This window comes from Chinchilla lanigera, unplaced genomic scaffold (genome assembly GCF_000276665.1).
Source record: "Chinchilla lanigera isolate Chin_1 unplaced genomic scaffold, ChiLan1.0 scaffold00146, whole genome shotgun sequence".
NCBI classification, from domain to species: domain Eukaryota; kingdom Metazoa; phylum Chordata; class Mammalia; order Rodentia; family Chinchillidae; genus Chinchilla; species Chinchilla lanigera.
In genome coordinates, this window is record NW_004955547.1 from 200,089 (window position 1) to 215,899 (window position 15,811).

Genomic DNA, 15,811 nt, shown 5'->3' on the forward strand with positions numbered 1-15,811 from the left:
AAAGAAAAAAAGAAGAGGAAGAAGGGCCGTCTCCATACCTTATAGTGTGATAAACTGAGTAAACTTGTACAGAGGTGGAAAAGGGGTAAAGAAAATTATATTCAACTAAATTCCTGTATAAAGAGGAAGCTGTCTGGGCTGGGAACAATATTTTGATAAGTGCTTCAACTTGTAGCTGAGATTTCAGTGAGGCCTGGGTGTGGGTGGAACAGCTCTGTTTGAGACGTGCAGGAATCTTAGAATTTTGCACGTTACACCAAAGGAAGCAGGCAGTAAAAGAAGGGAAGTAAGGAGGTTGGTGTTCGATCTATGCAATGGGAGCCCCTTTCTCCACCATCCCCTTACATTTTCGGGAAGATGCTGATGCTGTGAGTGCTTGAGGACAAGTGGAGTGTTTACCGGGAAATGTATGCACACATTTCTGTATGGGAGGAAGAACAAAGAGGTGACCCCACACTCTGATGGGGGCTGAGCAGGACTGCAGGCAAGAGACGCAAGGAGGAGCTTACGGAGAGGGACGCCACAAGGGAAGACCACAGTGGGGTTCAGCCTCCATCCACTGGGTTCTCAAGCTCTCCTGGCGTGTTTTCTAGTCTCCCCAATTCTGATAGTTATATTCAAATTAACTAACACCACATACGCATTCCTTCTCGGAAGGCTATTGGCACTAGGTGGGCTATCATCCTGTGTCCAGCCAGGTGTTCAGGCCCATTTCAGATGGAGGTGCAGCCAGGGCCTGGCCTTCTCTGGTGCTGCCCTGACAGCCTGTCTCACCCATGTCTCCACTGGGAGGGTGGAGCAGCACTAGCATCTTACAGCTGTTGCTTCTGGTTGGGTTAGACTGGCAGCCATCAGATACCTGTCTCTGTCAGAGATATTTAATAATTGAGTCAGGATCAGGGCCATAAAAAGCAGAAAGAGACCTGGAAAGTTTCCTTGAACCTGGGTGTGGTGGCACATGCCTGCAATCCCAGCACTCTGGGAGGTTGAGGCAGGAGGATTGCAAGTTTGAGCCCATTTGAAGCAACTTAGTAAGACCCTATCTCAGATTTAAAAAGGGCTAGGGATGTGGCTCCACACAGAAACCCTGAGTTCAATCTCCATTACCACAGTCATAAATAAATGAATAGGGCTGGAGATGTAGTTCAGTGTGAAGGTGTTGGCTTCAATTAAACGAAAACAAAAAAAGGAAGGAAGAAAGGAAGGAACGAAGAAAGGAAATATCCCTTGAAAGAGCCTTGGTCTTCAATAGTGACATTTTTCAGCCAATAAAGGCAAAGGAGAGCTGAACCTGTTTGAAGCAGAAAAACCTCCTGCTGATCTAATAAGTGCCATGGCCCTTTCTTCAGCTGCTGCTCACAAAAACAGTTCTTGAAGTTTATAAATGAAAACCAGAAAGATAGGCCCAGGTCCACGTCTCAGGTATATATATATTTTTGGGTCTTTTTGAGACAGGGTCTCGCTATGCAGTTCAGGCTGGCCTTGAGCTCACTTTGTAGCTCAAACTGGTCTCGAATTCGCAACAATCCTCCTGCCTCAGCCTCCTGAGTGCTGGGATTACAGGCATGTGCCACCACGCCTGGCAGGTATATCTCATGATTCATGACCTCCCTCCATGTCTCCATTCCTCTGTCTGGCTCTCGCAAGGGCTAAACAGACTTCAAAAATTCGTGTGCAGCCCAGGAGATGGGTGTGAAGCCAGAAGCCCTGTGGTACCCTCAGCACTGTGGAAAGTCCTTTGAGAAAGCTGAAGTGGTGTTGGCCTGGGACCCAAGCTGACAGCCAGTGAATGGATGAGTCGGGTTAGCATCTCTTGTCTTGAAAGATGCAATAACTGAGGTCATTGCTAATGACTGGGGAGACTTCTTGGGCTGTTGGAGAGGGACAGTGTGCTCGCCTTGGTGGATAGGCCTCCCTAAAGCCAGGTTAAGCACCTGGCCTTGCACCTTACCAGACCTTGAGGGACGTCAAGTTTCCATGGTAGGAAGAATGTTCTTCCATTGCTAACAGCCTGGGCATATCTGGGTATCCCCCTAGCTGGTCCCAGGACAGGCTGACAGGGGTCTTTTTTTCTACTGGGTGACTAGAAGAGGCCACATCAGTCTTCCAGATGGCCTCTGTCTGGGTCCCCTGTTGGCTGGAGGTAGAAGGTACAGAGAATGCCAAAAGATACCAAGGGTTAGACTGAGAAGCCACAAGCTCTCCAGGACCATAAGCCCCATGACACTCAAATAAGAGTTTGTCACCTGTCCCCTCCCCAGCTTGCCCACTTCTCTGGAGCACTTCCGGCTGAGAAACTACTGGAAGAGGCTCTCGAGTAACCTGCACTTCCAGGCACATCCCCTCAGGCTGAGGTCCTGAGCCAGCCCATGCTGCAGTGGGTGTGGGTGTGGGTCTGCGTGGCTGTCCAGAAGCTCGCAATTCCTTTGAATGTGGGGTTCACACGGTGGAAAGGATCAGGCTTATCTATATGGACAAACCAACGGCAGCTGCCAGGTTGATGCTCAGGGTAGAAATGCTTAAGATTTGGCTGTGGCCCCTCAGAGTCTTTCAGCAGCATAGTTTGAAATATTCAGGCTAATCCCCTGCAGCCCGCATACTGCCACACACACCCCAGCCTGGGTCCCTGCATCAGGGTTGGGCAGGGACCTGGCAACCCATGGAGAGATCTTTGTCTGTCTGTGCTTCCTGCCTCCCACCTATCCAGAAGCCTGCCTCTCAGCTTCTCTGCACTTACCTGGTTGTCCAGAGAGGCACACATTCCCGATGCCTGGGTGGAAAAGACTGCTTGCAGGTGGGGCTGCTGGAGTAGATCCGCCGGAGTAAGGCTGGTGGTGACTTGCATTTCTTCGGCTTTGAGATGACCACAGGGATGTTCAGGTGAACGTTCCACTCCAGGCGGAGCTAAAGGAAACAGCAGAGTGGCATCAGGGAGACAAGAAGTTATCCTTCTGCAGGCCAAGAAGATACCTTGCCTGGCTGTAGGTCCACTGCTGGGCTCAGAGCTGCACACAGGGTAGGGCTCAAGGCATTCCTCCAGTTAGAACCCCTGGGACCCAAGGCTTCAGACCTTTCCTAGAAGCTCCTTCAATTTTTATTTGATGAGCTAGTTCCTGTTTTCTCCATTTCTTATGAAGAATCTGGGCAACTAGCAAAGCAAAAGCAAGAAACTAAAGGAAACTGGGTTGGTTGGAACCTGTGAGACACCTGCAGGGTTGTGGCAAAGAGCCAGGCAGTGTCTGTAGGGCACAGTATAAGTTTTCACCCAAACCCAGCTCTGATAGTGGGAAAGGAGCTCACAGAGCTCAGCACTGCAGCACCTTCCTGGCAAGCGCGAGGCCCTAGCTTTGAGTCCCACACCCCCCAAAAAAGAACTGTTATATGGTCTCTTTCTTTCTCAACCCCTAACTAATTTAGCAAGTCGAGTCTGCAACAGCAGATTATCAGGACTGATGCAGGTGTGATGTACTAAGTTGGGGGAAATCTCCATGGCGGATGCTCTTCCCATAGCCTGATGCCAGCGCTTGGACTCAATCTGTTATGGTTTGTGTCTGGATGTGCCCCCAAAGTCTCATTCACATGAAGGGGGGGCTCTTCAGCAGCAGCTGAATCTAAGAGTTTGTGATTGGTTCACTATCTAGTGCTGGGAGTGTAAATGCTACACCTAGCCTAGGTGGGTAGCCTACATACAATGTAAGGGAGCCTCTTTTGCTCTTGCTGCTTTTGCTGTCTTCCACCGCCACGAACTGCTGCCCCTCTGCCATGTCGCCCTGCCTTGGATCCAGGTGATTATGGACTGAAACCTCTACAAACTGTGAGCTAAATAAACCTTTCCTTCCTTAACTTTGGGTCAGGTATTTTGTCTCAGCAATGAGAGAAAAATAACTAACACACAATCCTTTACCAGGCTGCCTCTCTACTCAGGACTCAGCTGCTCAATACAGTGCTCAGGGCCAGGCATGGTGATGCATGCCTCTAATCCCAGCACTCAGGAGGCTGAGGCAGGAAGATGGCTCTGAGTTTGAGGCCAGCCTGGGCTACACAGCAAGTTCAAAGCCAACCTAAACTACATAGTAAGACCCTGACTCAAAAATCAAAACATAACAAAACAGTATTCAGGAGGAAACTTCCTACCCAACCCCAGGGCACATCCCAGCAGCTCTGAGTCACTGAAGACTTTCCCAAATCCCTCCAAGCTCCCAGCCATCCTTTATACAGCACCTCACCGCTTGCTGCTTCTCCGTCCCTGGGAGCTGGGGGAAAAGCAAAGGAAACAGCTACCCATCTTTTCCAAGCCTTCCTGAGCCTCTGATCTGGAGCTAAGGGCTGCTTATCCCACACACTTGTGCTGAAGAATCTGAAAATGAACAATCTAATAGGCATGGTCCAACCCTCATGGACCATGTGCAAAGGGCTATTTCTGTCATGTAAAAGATGGGTGTGGATGTCAATTCAATTTTGTATAATAGAGACAAAATTATTAATATTCCCAAGGGGTATGAATTTTTATTTTGGGGGCTAATTTCTTTTTTTCCTTTGTTATAGAAAATCTGGCAAGTAGACAGAATAGTGATGAGCAAACAATATCAGAGAAGCTAAATCTGTAGATAGTTATATGTTGCTTAACAACAGGACATAGTCTAAGAAGTGCGCTACGAGGCGACTTTGTCATCATGCAAACATAAACTGAATGTACTCATCAGCCTAGATTATGTGAGGCAGTCAATGGCAAGGCCCTTGATGCAATCACAAGAAATGGTAGAAACAGGATGTATGATGCTGTTGCCTTAACATGGCACACTGCTTTATCGTCAGCTTTTTCAGTAGGAGGAATATACTCTGAAGTAATGATAAAAAGTATAGCATTGTACATGCATAAATCAGTAATATAGTTATCATCATCAAGTATTTTGCACTGTAAATACTTTTATGTGCTGAACTTTATATGACTGGCAGCTCAGTAGTTTTGTTTACATCAGCCTCCTTGGAAAAATGTGAGCTGTTGGGAAAATGTTGCATGCTGGGACATTATGATAGTTAGAATGTCACTAGGGGATAGGAATTTTTTAGCTCCACTCTAATCTTATGGGACTACTGTCATATATTTTGTCCATTATTGACAAAAACAGTATTATGTGGTGCGTGACTGCATATAATACAAAGTTCATAAGAACAAGAGATAGAAAAAAAAAGAACAAAAGATAGAAGTTTTTCATTCCATTATCCATAACTTTTAACTATTCTCTCTTTGGCCTCTGGGTTTTGATTTTTTTTAAAAATTCCTGCACTAGCTGGGTGTGGTGCCACATGCCTATAATCCCAGCAACTTAGTGAGACTGTCTCAAAATAAAAGGTATTAGGATGTAGTTCAGTGGTAGAGCACTCCTGGGTTTGATCGCTGTCTTAGTTACTGTGGTGGATTGACAACTGGTGGTCACTCATAGCCCCCAGCTGAACTGAGGAAGCATGGTGCTGGGTGTGGGAGGCCCACCTGAGGATTGTTGCCAGCAGCACAAGAGGCAGAACTGGAGAAATTAGGCTGTGGGGAGCAGAGAAAGGCCGCTGGGAGTTGGTAGAAGCTGTAAGGAGCTGTTGGTTCCTTTAGAGGAGCTTTTCATGCTGGCTTTCCTGATGAACTTGGCTGTTTTCCTCCTCTGAGGAGCTCGGGACCTTGTTGGCACTGAGAATGGCTTCAGTTCACTTTGGAGAAGCTCTGGTCCTCACTTTGAGTTTCAATTCCTGGCTCCATAGGGGAAGATGGAGAAGCTTGCTGCATTGGCTTTCCTGATGGGAACTCAACCATCTTCACCACTGGAGGACCTCGGGACCTCACTGTTGCTGAGGATGGCTGTGGTACTTTTCAGGGGAGCTCTGATTCTTACTTTGCGAGTCGCTTCCTGGCTCCACAGCAGATCCCTCAGCCTGCTAGCACAGATACTTTATCCTAAGGGCACACACTTTCTAGCTTCCACCACTGGCCTTTGGGCCTTCCCAGTGCAGATCCATGAAACAGGCCTGCATGAGATATTGTTATGGGCTCTAGATAGACTTGTTGGGGGCATTGTTATGAGCTCTAGGTCTTCAGCTGGGCTCATGCAGGACAATTCCATGGGATCCAGGCCCTCAGCTAGACTCCTTGGTCTTAGTGTGTGGACAGATTTCCTGCACTCTCTTGTATATCATTCTTTGGGTGACTAGTATAAACAATCTTATAGTATGTGTCCTGTATTATATTGTTTCCCCTTGCAAAATATCCCCTAAACCAATACAGTTATTTTTCTCATTGCTAAGACAAACTATCCAACACCTAAAGTTAAAGGAGGAAAGGTTTGTTTTGGCTCACAGTTTATAGAGGTTTCAGTCTATAGTAAGGTGGCTCCAAGACAGGGTGACATAGCAGAGGGGCAACACAGAGGAGAAACAGCTCATGACAAGCAGAAGGCAGCAAAGCAGTGAAGTAGCAAAGAAGCAGCAAGCAACAAGTGACCAGCAGGGACCCTCTTTCTGAGTCCAGCCTGGGCAATTTAGTGAAACCCTGGCTCAAAATAAAAGAAATAAAATAGAGCTGGGGATGTAGCCCAGAGCAAAGGCCCTTGGTTCAATCTCCAGTATCTCGGGCCTCATGCATGCTTACCAAGCACACTACCACTGAGGTAGATCGCCAAGCCAAGGAGTTGCTTTCTAATTGTTTTTGGTTGCTGAGCCTCATATCCCTAAATGGGGAACACAGTGGCAAAACTGAACAACATAGCACTCTGGGATTCATTCAAGATGCACTTGATATATGAACGTGAGGTATGCACAGTTTGGATGGTTACCTTACTGAATACTGCAAGGAAAAAAGACAGATTTGAAAAAATGAAGTTTTTCCTGGTGTCAGTTGTCAGTTTGAGAGGGACAGGATGTGATTTCTCAGCAAGGATATGGAAAGATGAGGATAGGCCCTAGCACAAAGGATGAGAGAATGAGACTCTAAGTCTGCTGGTGTAGACCTAACCCAGGGCCATGGTACCTGAGGGGTCAGTGATCCCTGAAAGAAAGAAAAGTGAGGAAGTGCTCAGGTATGGCATGGGGTGTATTGGCAATAACAAGGGACAGCGGCAGGTATGGAAGAGAAGGGAACTTGGTGGGAATGTGGACTGGAGCTGCCATTATGGAAAATAGTATGGAGGCACCTAAAGAAATTAAAAATACATTAACATATGACCCAGTCATCCCTCTTCTGGGTGGAAACTCAAGGAAAATGAAATCATCAACTCCATAAAGATCTTGGTATTCCTACATTTACTGAAGCACTATTCACAAGAGCCAAGATATAGAAACAGCCTAGGTGTGTGTGTGTGTGTGTGTGTGTGTGTGTGTGACAGAGACAGACAGAGAGAGAGAGAGAGAGAGAGAGAGAGAGAAATAGAATATTATTCAGCCTTACAAGAAAAATATTGTTTTTTGTGTATGGTTCTGGGGTTGAGCCCACAGATAGGGTGGTTCCACTGATACACATTCCCCAGACCCCTACTGTCCAAAAGAGAAGAGCCTGCCATTTGTCACAATATTCATGGACCTGGAGGACATGATGCTAAGTGAAATGAGCCAGACAGAAAAATAGTGCATGATCGTATAGTATTTATATGTAGAATATGAAAACAAAAGACAAATACATAGAGATAGAAAATAACAGTGGTCACCAAGGGCTAGGGCGTAGATAGGGCAGGAGATGGGAAGAGGAAGGTAAAAGGATACAAAGGAGCAAATACGTGAAGGATGAACAAGTCTAGAGATCTAAAGTACAACATGAGGACCATAATTAATAATAGTGGATTGTATTCGAGATTTTTTTTTTTTTGGTTTTTTGAGACAGGGTCTCACTATGTAACTCAGGATGGCTTTGAGCTCACTATGTACCCCAGGTTGGCCTTGAACACAAGGCAATCCTGCCTTAGCCTTCCAAGTGCTGGGATTATAGATGTGCACCATCACGCCCAGCTTATATTAAGGATTTTTGCCAAATGGGTAGATTATAACTGCTATTGTGTGCATGGGGGTAGTTATGTGAGATGATAGATGTGTTAATTTGTTTTCACTGTAGTAACCATTTTACCATGTATATCCATCTTGTAATATCATGTTGTATACACAATAAGATTTATTATAAATAAATAGTTTTGACCTCACAGAGCCCCTGGAAAGGTCTAGTCTCAGGATTTCCCTGGGTTAGCAGATCACACTTGGAGAACTGCTGATCTAATGTAGCATTCAAAAAAAGGTTCCAGAACTAAAGGAGATACATTTCCAAAGTGAAATGGCTAACTTAATGCCCAAGAAAGTGGACAAAAATAGGTCCAGATCAAGCACATTATTATGAAATTATGGAACAGTGAAGATACAGAGAGAGACTCTATCAGCTCTAAGAGAGTAAAAATAGGCCAGATCCAAAGGATCAGGACTCAGAATGACTTTAGACTCTTTTTTTGTTTTTTGTTTTTTGTTTTTTGTTTTTTTCTGGTACCGGGAATCAAACTAACGACCTTGCGCTTGCCAGGCAGGCGCTGTGCCACTGAGCTAAATCCCCAGCCCCGACTTTAGACTCTTAACAGCATCAGAACCTAGAAGGCAATAACAATGTCTGCAAAATTGGGAGAGAAGATGGACTCGAACCTAGACCTCCATGGGTAGGATACCCACCAATTAGGAGTAAGGGAAGTTATTAAGCAAAGGCACTTTCAGACAGCCAGGGTCTAGTGACTTACCTTCCTATGCATCCCTTGTTGGGAAGTGACTAGAGAAAAGTGCTCCACTAAACCAAGAACACAAACTGGGAAAGAAGAGACCTAGAGCCCAGGCATGGTGACACATGCCTATAATCCCAGAACTCATAAGGCTGAGGCAAGAGGACTGCCACAAGTTCAAGGCCAGCCTGGGTTACACAGTGAGTTCAAGGCCAGCCTGGACTACATATCAAGACCCTGTTTCAAAAAACAAAACAAAGATGAGACCCAGCATCTAGAAAGCAAAAGAGCAACCCCAGGGGGAAACAAAGTGAATCTCCAGAAAGGGAGTGAAGACAACAGCTGTGTCCCACATCTAGCGAGTAACCAGAACTGAGAAGAGCAGGCAAAGAACCGCACAGCTGCAGGATCCAGCTCCCCTAGAAGTGTCTTCTCTTCCTGGCTGTCTTTGAAGGGTCCCTCTCTTGCCTGTTCTCCCCATATATGCAGACTGGGAAGCTGCCCTCCCTTACACTCAGGCCACATCCTGCCTTCAGCTCTTCCTGGGTCAGTGGCTCTAACCTGCTCTCGTATTTCTCACCTGCCTCCTCAGCCCCACCCCACAGCCCTGCTGGCTCATTTTCTTGGCCCTCCCTGCTGGCTGGGATGACCCCCGCTCGCCCAAGCACCTTGGGGAACATGGTCACCATGCTGCTCAGGCACTCCCTGTGCTTCTCCTCCAGGTCCTTCTGTTTGTCCGTCCAGGCCTGCAGCCTGAGCCTCTGCTGGCGGTCAATGTTTCCCAGGAGGACTTGGAGGCTCTGGGCCGCATTGGGCGCCCTCGTTTCTCCCATGACTTGCATGTGGTTGATCACTGCTTGTCTGGGAAGAGAGGAGAAGCAATTTAGGAGGTGGAGGAGCCGTCACCTCCCTCTAGAGATGAGTCTGTTCTCTGTAATTCCTGGGGGCAAGAAGAGAAATGGAGGTTGGTGAGAGCTGGGGAAAATAGGGAGCAGGGAAGTGGAAGTGGTATCAGATAAGGAGCCTCCAGGCTGAGGTGGAAACAGGAAGAGAAAGTCAAGCAAATGTGTGGCCATGTATTAGGCGAGTTTATAGACAGAGTAATAGGAAATGAAGAAATGGGGATGCGGTCTTGGAGAGAAAGCCCATTTCAAGGAGAAAAGCATGTAAACGCCCTGCTCCCCACACCTAGGATCACTCAAGGGCCAGAAGCCAGGTGGCTTTTGCTTGTCCCTCCTTCAGGAGGCCTGGCCCAGACCTGGGTGGTTCTCTCTAGTGCCCTTTGTCTGTACCCTTCCTCTCCCACTGGGTTTTGGCTCTGCCCCCATATTGCAGAGGGTGTGGGGTGCCAGGGGACGGTCAGGGCACTTACCGGAGGCTCCGAAAGTGTCTATAGAGGACATACTTGTGACACAGGTATGGTAGCCTGCACGCACTCAGCTCCATGGTGGTGGTGGTGAGCTCCAAGGCCTTGCTGTGCAGGTAATGTGGCAGCCCCAGCCTGGGCTCCCCACTCAGGAGCTGCAGGTTCTTCCTCTGGGCCTCCATGCCCATGTGGTACACTTTCTCCTTAGGGGTGACCGGAGGTCTTTGCGAGGGCCGAGTCACCCTTCGGATGGATGTCCCAGTGACAGGAGAGGAGGTGGATTTCTTGGGTTTGCTGGGAACACGGCTGGCCTGTGGCATGTGGGTATACTCGGTTGAACTCATGGTCCTCTGGTTTCCTGGGCCCGGCTGCTGGGGATGGGAGGACCTGGGCAATGATGGCCTCCTTGCTTGGCAAGCAGACTGGGTCCGGCTTGGGGGAGGCTCTGCCTTTTCCAAGTTCCTCCGCTGATTGGTGGTTGTGAAGATCAGTTTCTCAGTGTCTTCCCTCGGCCCCATCGGCTCCCTCCTCAGTCGCTGTCGTTCCTCTTCTGGCCAGGCGAGTGTCTGCTGCTGCAGTCTGGTAGCTGCCTCCATCTCCCATCGCCGCAGCTTCTCCTGGTGCTCCTGCTCCAGCAGGGCCCACTCCCTATGCCGCTGCAGCCACATTTCCTCCTCCTGTAGCCACTGCTGCCTCCGAATCTGCCAGCAGAGCTCCTCTTCCCAGTGCCCCACTGGGCTCTCTAAGAGCACCTCTCCGGAGCTCCCTGGGGACAGGTGCTTCCTAAAATGCAGCTTAAGTTGGACTCTTTCCTTTTCTGGGAAGTGGTCCCCTTGTTTTTTATCTTTGTGGACTGGGCCTTCTGCCACCAGTCTCTTCCATTTTGTAGGAAATTTGTGATCTTCAAGGATCTCGGTGTCCTTCAAGGACACGTCTGTGGTCCTTGAATGCACACTCATCGTGGAGAGCGACAGGCATGCTAAAGGTGTCACCCTACTGTCCCAGGCTCTGGCCATGGGACTTGAGGAAAGTGGTAAAAACAAGTGTTCCTCCTCCCTGGGCTGCTGTTGGGCTTCCTCCATGACTGCTCCTGTTTGTGGAAGGGTTTTTTCCTCAGGGGCGGCTGGGGAGTCCGGAGACACCTCAGCTGGATCTCCAGCTGGACCTCTAGCAATCTGAATCTTCTTCAACTGGAACTCTAGGGCATGTTTTGTCAGAACAAGGTCATGGCACTTCCCACCTAGAATCGCTACCTGCTTTAGGAGAGCATCCCTCTTGCCCTCAAGGTCTTGGATGGACTTCTGGAAGTGCAGCCTCTGGGTGCTGAGCTCTGTGGCCATCTCTATCTGCAAGCACTTGTATTTGGTTTCCAGGTTCCTGTTCTCCTTGTGCTGGAGGATCAAGGCTTTGTTGAGGTTCTCTACTACAGTTAACATGTACTTGATGGCCTTGACCTCTCCCTGATTGAACATGGTGGAGTCCAGGAGCTCCTGCAACATGGATGTCACCTCGGAGACTTTCGTACAGGTGGCTTGCTTGTCCTGGAGCATCTGTTCTGGGCTCAGTGGCTGAGGATGAGGTGAAGATTTCTGTGGGCTTTTCTCCCACCAGCCCTGCCAGAAGATGTGTTTGGGCACTGGGAGAGGCAGAGGGGAAAAAAGCCAACACATTCCCATGAATCCCAAGAATTATACCGATTCTCCAGACCCTACTTGGCCAAAATTATCATCTAATCCTTTTTGGATTGGGCAAAAATAAGGGGCTGAGGCTGTCTGTCCCAGAGAATTCTGCTGAGCCTGAGCTTGCAGGTCTTCTAGCTCCACAGCACGTGCAGAGCCCAGAGGGGTCACTCCAATTTGACTCAGTTCAGCACACCACTGGCCTGATGTGGCGGCACACACCTGTAGTCCCAGCATTCAGGAGGCTAAGGCAGGAAAGTCACCACACTATGAGTTTGAGGCCAGCCTGAACTACATAGTGAGACCCTGTCTCAGAAAACAAACAAACAAACCATCCATACTCCTGACCCTCAATTTTTCCTGGAGCGAAATTATTATTTTTCTAACCGTGCCCCTTCCCAGCTGAATATCTTTGTTTGGGTCCCTAAAGCCATTTCCCAAATTCTTTAAGCCCACTCAGAAAATTCATTTCCCTTACATGTTACTCCTGGGCTGTAGGTGTTACTCCTGGGCTGGGCCTATAGGTGCCTATAGAGATTTATCACAATCCAACAGCTGTTCGCCTTTTTTCCTTCTAAAAATGATAGCTGCATGTGGTGGCATGTCCCTATAATCCTAGCTCTTGGGGAGACTGAGGAGGATTTCAAATCCAAGTCTATAATAGTTGATTTTTAAAGTATTTTTAATTTTTTGTCTTTATGAGACAGAGTTTTGCTATGCAGTTCAGGCTGGTCTTGAACTCACTTTGTAACCCAGGCTGGGCTCCAACTGGCAGCAATCCTCCTGCCTCAGCCTCCCAATATGCACCATCACACCCGGCCCTTGTAATAGTGGACTGTGTCAGCATGGGAAGTTTAGAAGCTTAAGTAAGTCAGTTTAGCAATTCTATATCCTAGGGTATACAGGACCTGGCCTGGGGCGGCTCATTGCTTAGATGTACAAAGAGGGAATGAGGAAGGACGGAGCTGCTTCTGTTCATCAAAGGATCTCCAGTCTTCACCTTCAGCTTGTATGTCATCACTGTGCTTCCAATGCAGACACTTTGGCTTCTGCCTCAGATCCTTCAGCCTTCTGGTGTAGACTCTTTAGCCTTCCAGTGTAGGCTGTTCAGCCTTCCATTGCAGACCTGTGAGCCTCGTGATACGGACTCACATGGGTCACTGTAGTGAGTACCAGGCCCTGGGCTGAAACCTTTGGTCTCCAGTGTAAAAGTACCCTCTGCACACTTCCTCACCCAACTCTGTGGCTGACCATCGCAAGCCAATCTTGTCATTTCTTATACATTTGTGTCTTGTGTTATATCTGTTTCTCTAGTAAAACCCTGACTGATACAAAGTCCTGCCTAAGCAATTTAGCTAGACCCTGCCTCAAAATAAAGAACTAAATTATGTAATGTATTTAAGTCCTTACTTAAATAAAACTTGTTTTCAGAAAAAAAGTAAAAATAAAAGCGATTGGGGATGAAGGCCAGTATTCGAGTGGCTCTGGATTCAATCCCCCAATATGAAATGAATGATTGAATGAATGAATGAACGAATGCCTAAGGTCTTGACCAGGCACGGTGGCACATGCACTCCCACCACTCTGGGAGGCTTAGGCAGGAGGATTGAAAGTTTGAGCCCAGCTTGGGCAACTCAACAACTTAGTGAGACCTTGTCTCAAAATAAAAAAAGGGTTGGGGATGTAGCTCAGTTTGAAGGCTGCTGATTTTGAAATCCAGTACCACCACTATCATCACAACAAAGACTAACATCTTTTTCCATTTGGGAGGAGTGTCACAGCTTCCTTGATATTCTGATGAAAGCAGCAGGTCCTCTCCCCAGTAAAGTGTACTAAGCACAGATTGTGTGTGCTGTGTTCAACCTCACTGACAGACTTTAACTCTTCAAGGGCTGGTCACAATCACAGTCCTCTGCCCCTAGACCTACAATTCATAGGGCTGCTGGAGGGATCATGTTGGAGCATCTGTTCAATGAGTATCACTGGCAGAAAACCACAGTAGCTAAACTTGGACAAGGAAGGGGCTAGAAGAGATCTGGAAATTATGTGATACTGAGGTCAAGCTGGTATCTAGCTAGTTTTGCCCTATGGCTCAGTAAGTAGTACAGAGTTTAGATTCTAGGACCAGATAACTTGGATTTAAACTTAATTTTTCCCACTTCCCATGGCAAATTTTTGAACTTCTCAGTGCCTCAGTTTCCTCATCTGAAAAATGGTGCTAATCAGAGCATCTATATCATAAGATTTAATTAATCCTCCTGTCTTAGCCTCCTGAGTTCTGGGATTACAGGTATGTACCACCATGCTCAGAAGCTAGTGTTTATTAAATCCTGAGCATGTTCCAAACCAGGCATCAGACACTTAATACCTTGTAGAAGCCACCTCCAACCCTACAAGTAATCATTTTCCTGTTTCCATTTTTTTTTTTTTTTTTTTGAAACAGGGTCTCCCTAAGTCATTAAGTTACCCAGGTTAGGCTCAAACTTGCAATCCTCCTGCCTCACCCTTCCAGAGTGCTGGGATTACAAGCATGCAGTACCATGCCTGGCTTCTCTCCATTTTATGTATCAGGAGGCTCCAGGAGATAAAGTAATTTGCCAAAAGTCACATAGCCAGAAATTGGAAGAGTGCTCTTGAGTAAAACTAACGTAGATGTGGGGCCTGGCTTTGCCATGAGCTTTCTTGTGGTACCTTTCTCTTCTCTAACCATCAATGCTCTCACATACACAATGAGGAATTAGATCATCTCAGGCCACTTATAGTGTTGAGAGAAGTAAAATTCCAGGGTTCAGCCATGTTATTGGCTGAGGCTACCTTGGGAGTAGGACTGGGAAGGGCAAGCTGCGACCTTGGGAGTAGGGTGGTCAGGAAGACTCCAGAGGGGCCTGTGGCTGAGCCTCAGAAGAGGCTGCAGCGCAGCTGGTAGGTGTGGAGTGAGAAAGGGTGTTCCTTGGGCTCTCGCCATAGGCTCTAGCCTTCAATGCACACAAGGCCCAGCTCTTGGAAGCAGCTCCAGGCGCAGTCTCCACCGCCTGTCTAGCTCTGCCTGGAGGGCTAGCTCAGAACTGCTCAGTGCTCAGTTTGGGTCCAACACCCTGGCCCTCATGCTGCCCCCAGTTGTACTTTTCTCTTGTACTTTTTTTTTGTTTTTTGAGACAGGGTCTCGCCATGTAGCTCATAGTAGTGGCCTTGAACTCGGTGATCTTCCTGCCTCAGCCTCCTGAGTGCTGGGAGGAAGGCATGTGTCACCATGCATCACGATGCCTGGCTGTACTTGCTATAAGGGAGGGTTGGAAACCTCCTACAGACCCAGTCCATACCTTCTTCCCTGAGCCAGTATACAGCAGCCCCTCCCTTTCCCCTCCCAGCCTCCAGGAACCTACTTTGTGACCTTTTCTTTTGTTCTTCAATGAGAGCGGAACAAAGAGAAACCAGAGACTCTATGCCTCCTTTGGTGGTGATGAGGGAGAGAGGTAGCACTTTCTCTATTACTTCAACCCATTCATTCATGGCTTCCTCTTCCTCCTCACTCTTCCTGTTCCTCATCTCGTAGGTCAGACTGTCACCTGGACAAGGAATGGGAAGTACAAGCTGAGGACGGTCTGTCTTCTAGGGAGCCCCAAACAGCTCTTTAGCTGGGGGCTGTAGCAGTTTTGAGGTCAATTGGTTTTACCTCACCCTGGCTATGTAATATTGGGCAGCTCACTTACTCCCCTGAGCATTAGTTCTGATTATCAGTGTCTGATATCAGTTATCTGATTATCACTTTCCTTCATTTCAGTGATACTAAAAATCCACAGCAAACATTCCTTCAGAATCTCAGAACTTGCTGGGGACTTGAAGTTTCCTTCCCTGTAAAAGCTTTTAGGTAACAGAGCATACCTTCCGAAATGCAAAAGAATTGAAATTATCCCATGCATATTATCTGACCACAGTGCAATGAAATTGGAAATTAATGACAAAAGGAACTCCAAAAACTCCATAAACACTTGGAAATTAAACAACAACCTCCTGAACAACCAATGGGTCACAGAAGAAAT

At 47.6% G+C, this 15,811-nt stretch overlaps 1 protein-coding gene across 5 annotated transcripts in view; it reads right to left on the reverse strand.

Annotated features, from left to right (window-relative positions):
* The window catches only part of Fam186b (family with sequence similarity 186, member B), a 33,696-nt gene that overhangs the window by 1,753 nt on the left and 16,132 nt on the right, over positions 1-15,811 (reverse strand). For 3 of the 5 annotated variants that reach the window (XM_005411837.1, XM_013508463.1, XM_005411840.1), the window contains 5 exons: positions 15,155-15,337; positions 10,099-11,728; positions 9,395-9,587; positions 2,738-2,904; positions 1,952-2,137 (listed from right to left, as the gene is read on the reverse strand). In XM_005411837.1, the coding sequence (XP_005411894.1) occupies positions 1,952-2,137; positions 2,738-2,904; positions 9,395-9,587; positions 10,099-11,728; positions 15,155-15,337 (2,359 nt within the window). The remainder of the gene's footprint in view (positions 1-1,951; positions 2,138-2,737; positions 2,905-9,394; positions 9,588-10,098; positions 11,729-15,154; positions 15,338-15,811) is intronic. The other 2 variants (XM_013508464.1, XM_013508465.1) reach the window with 2 other exon arrangements.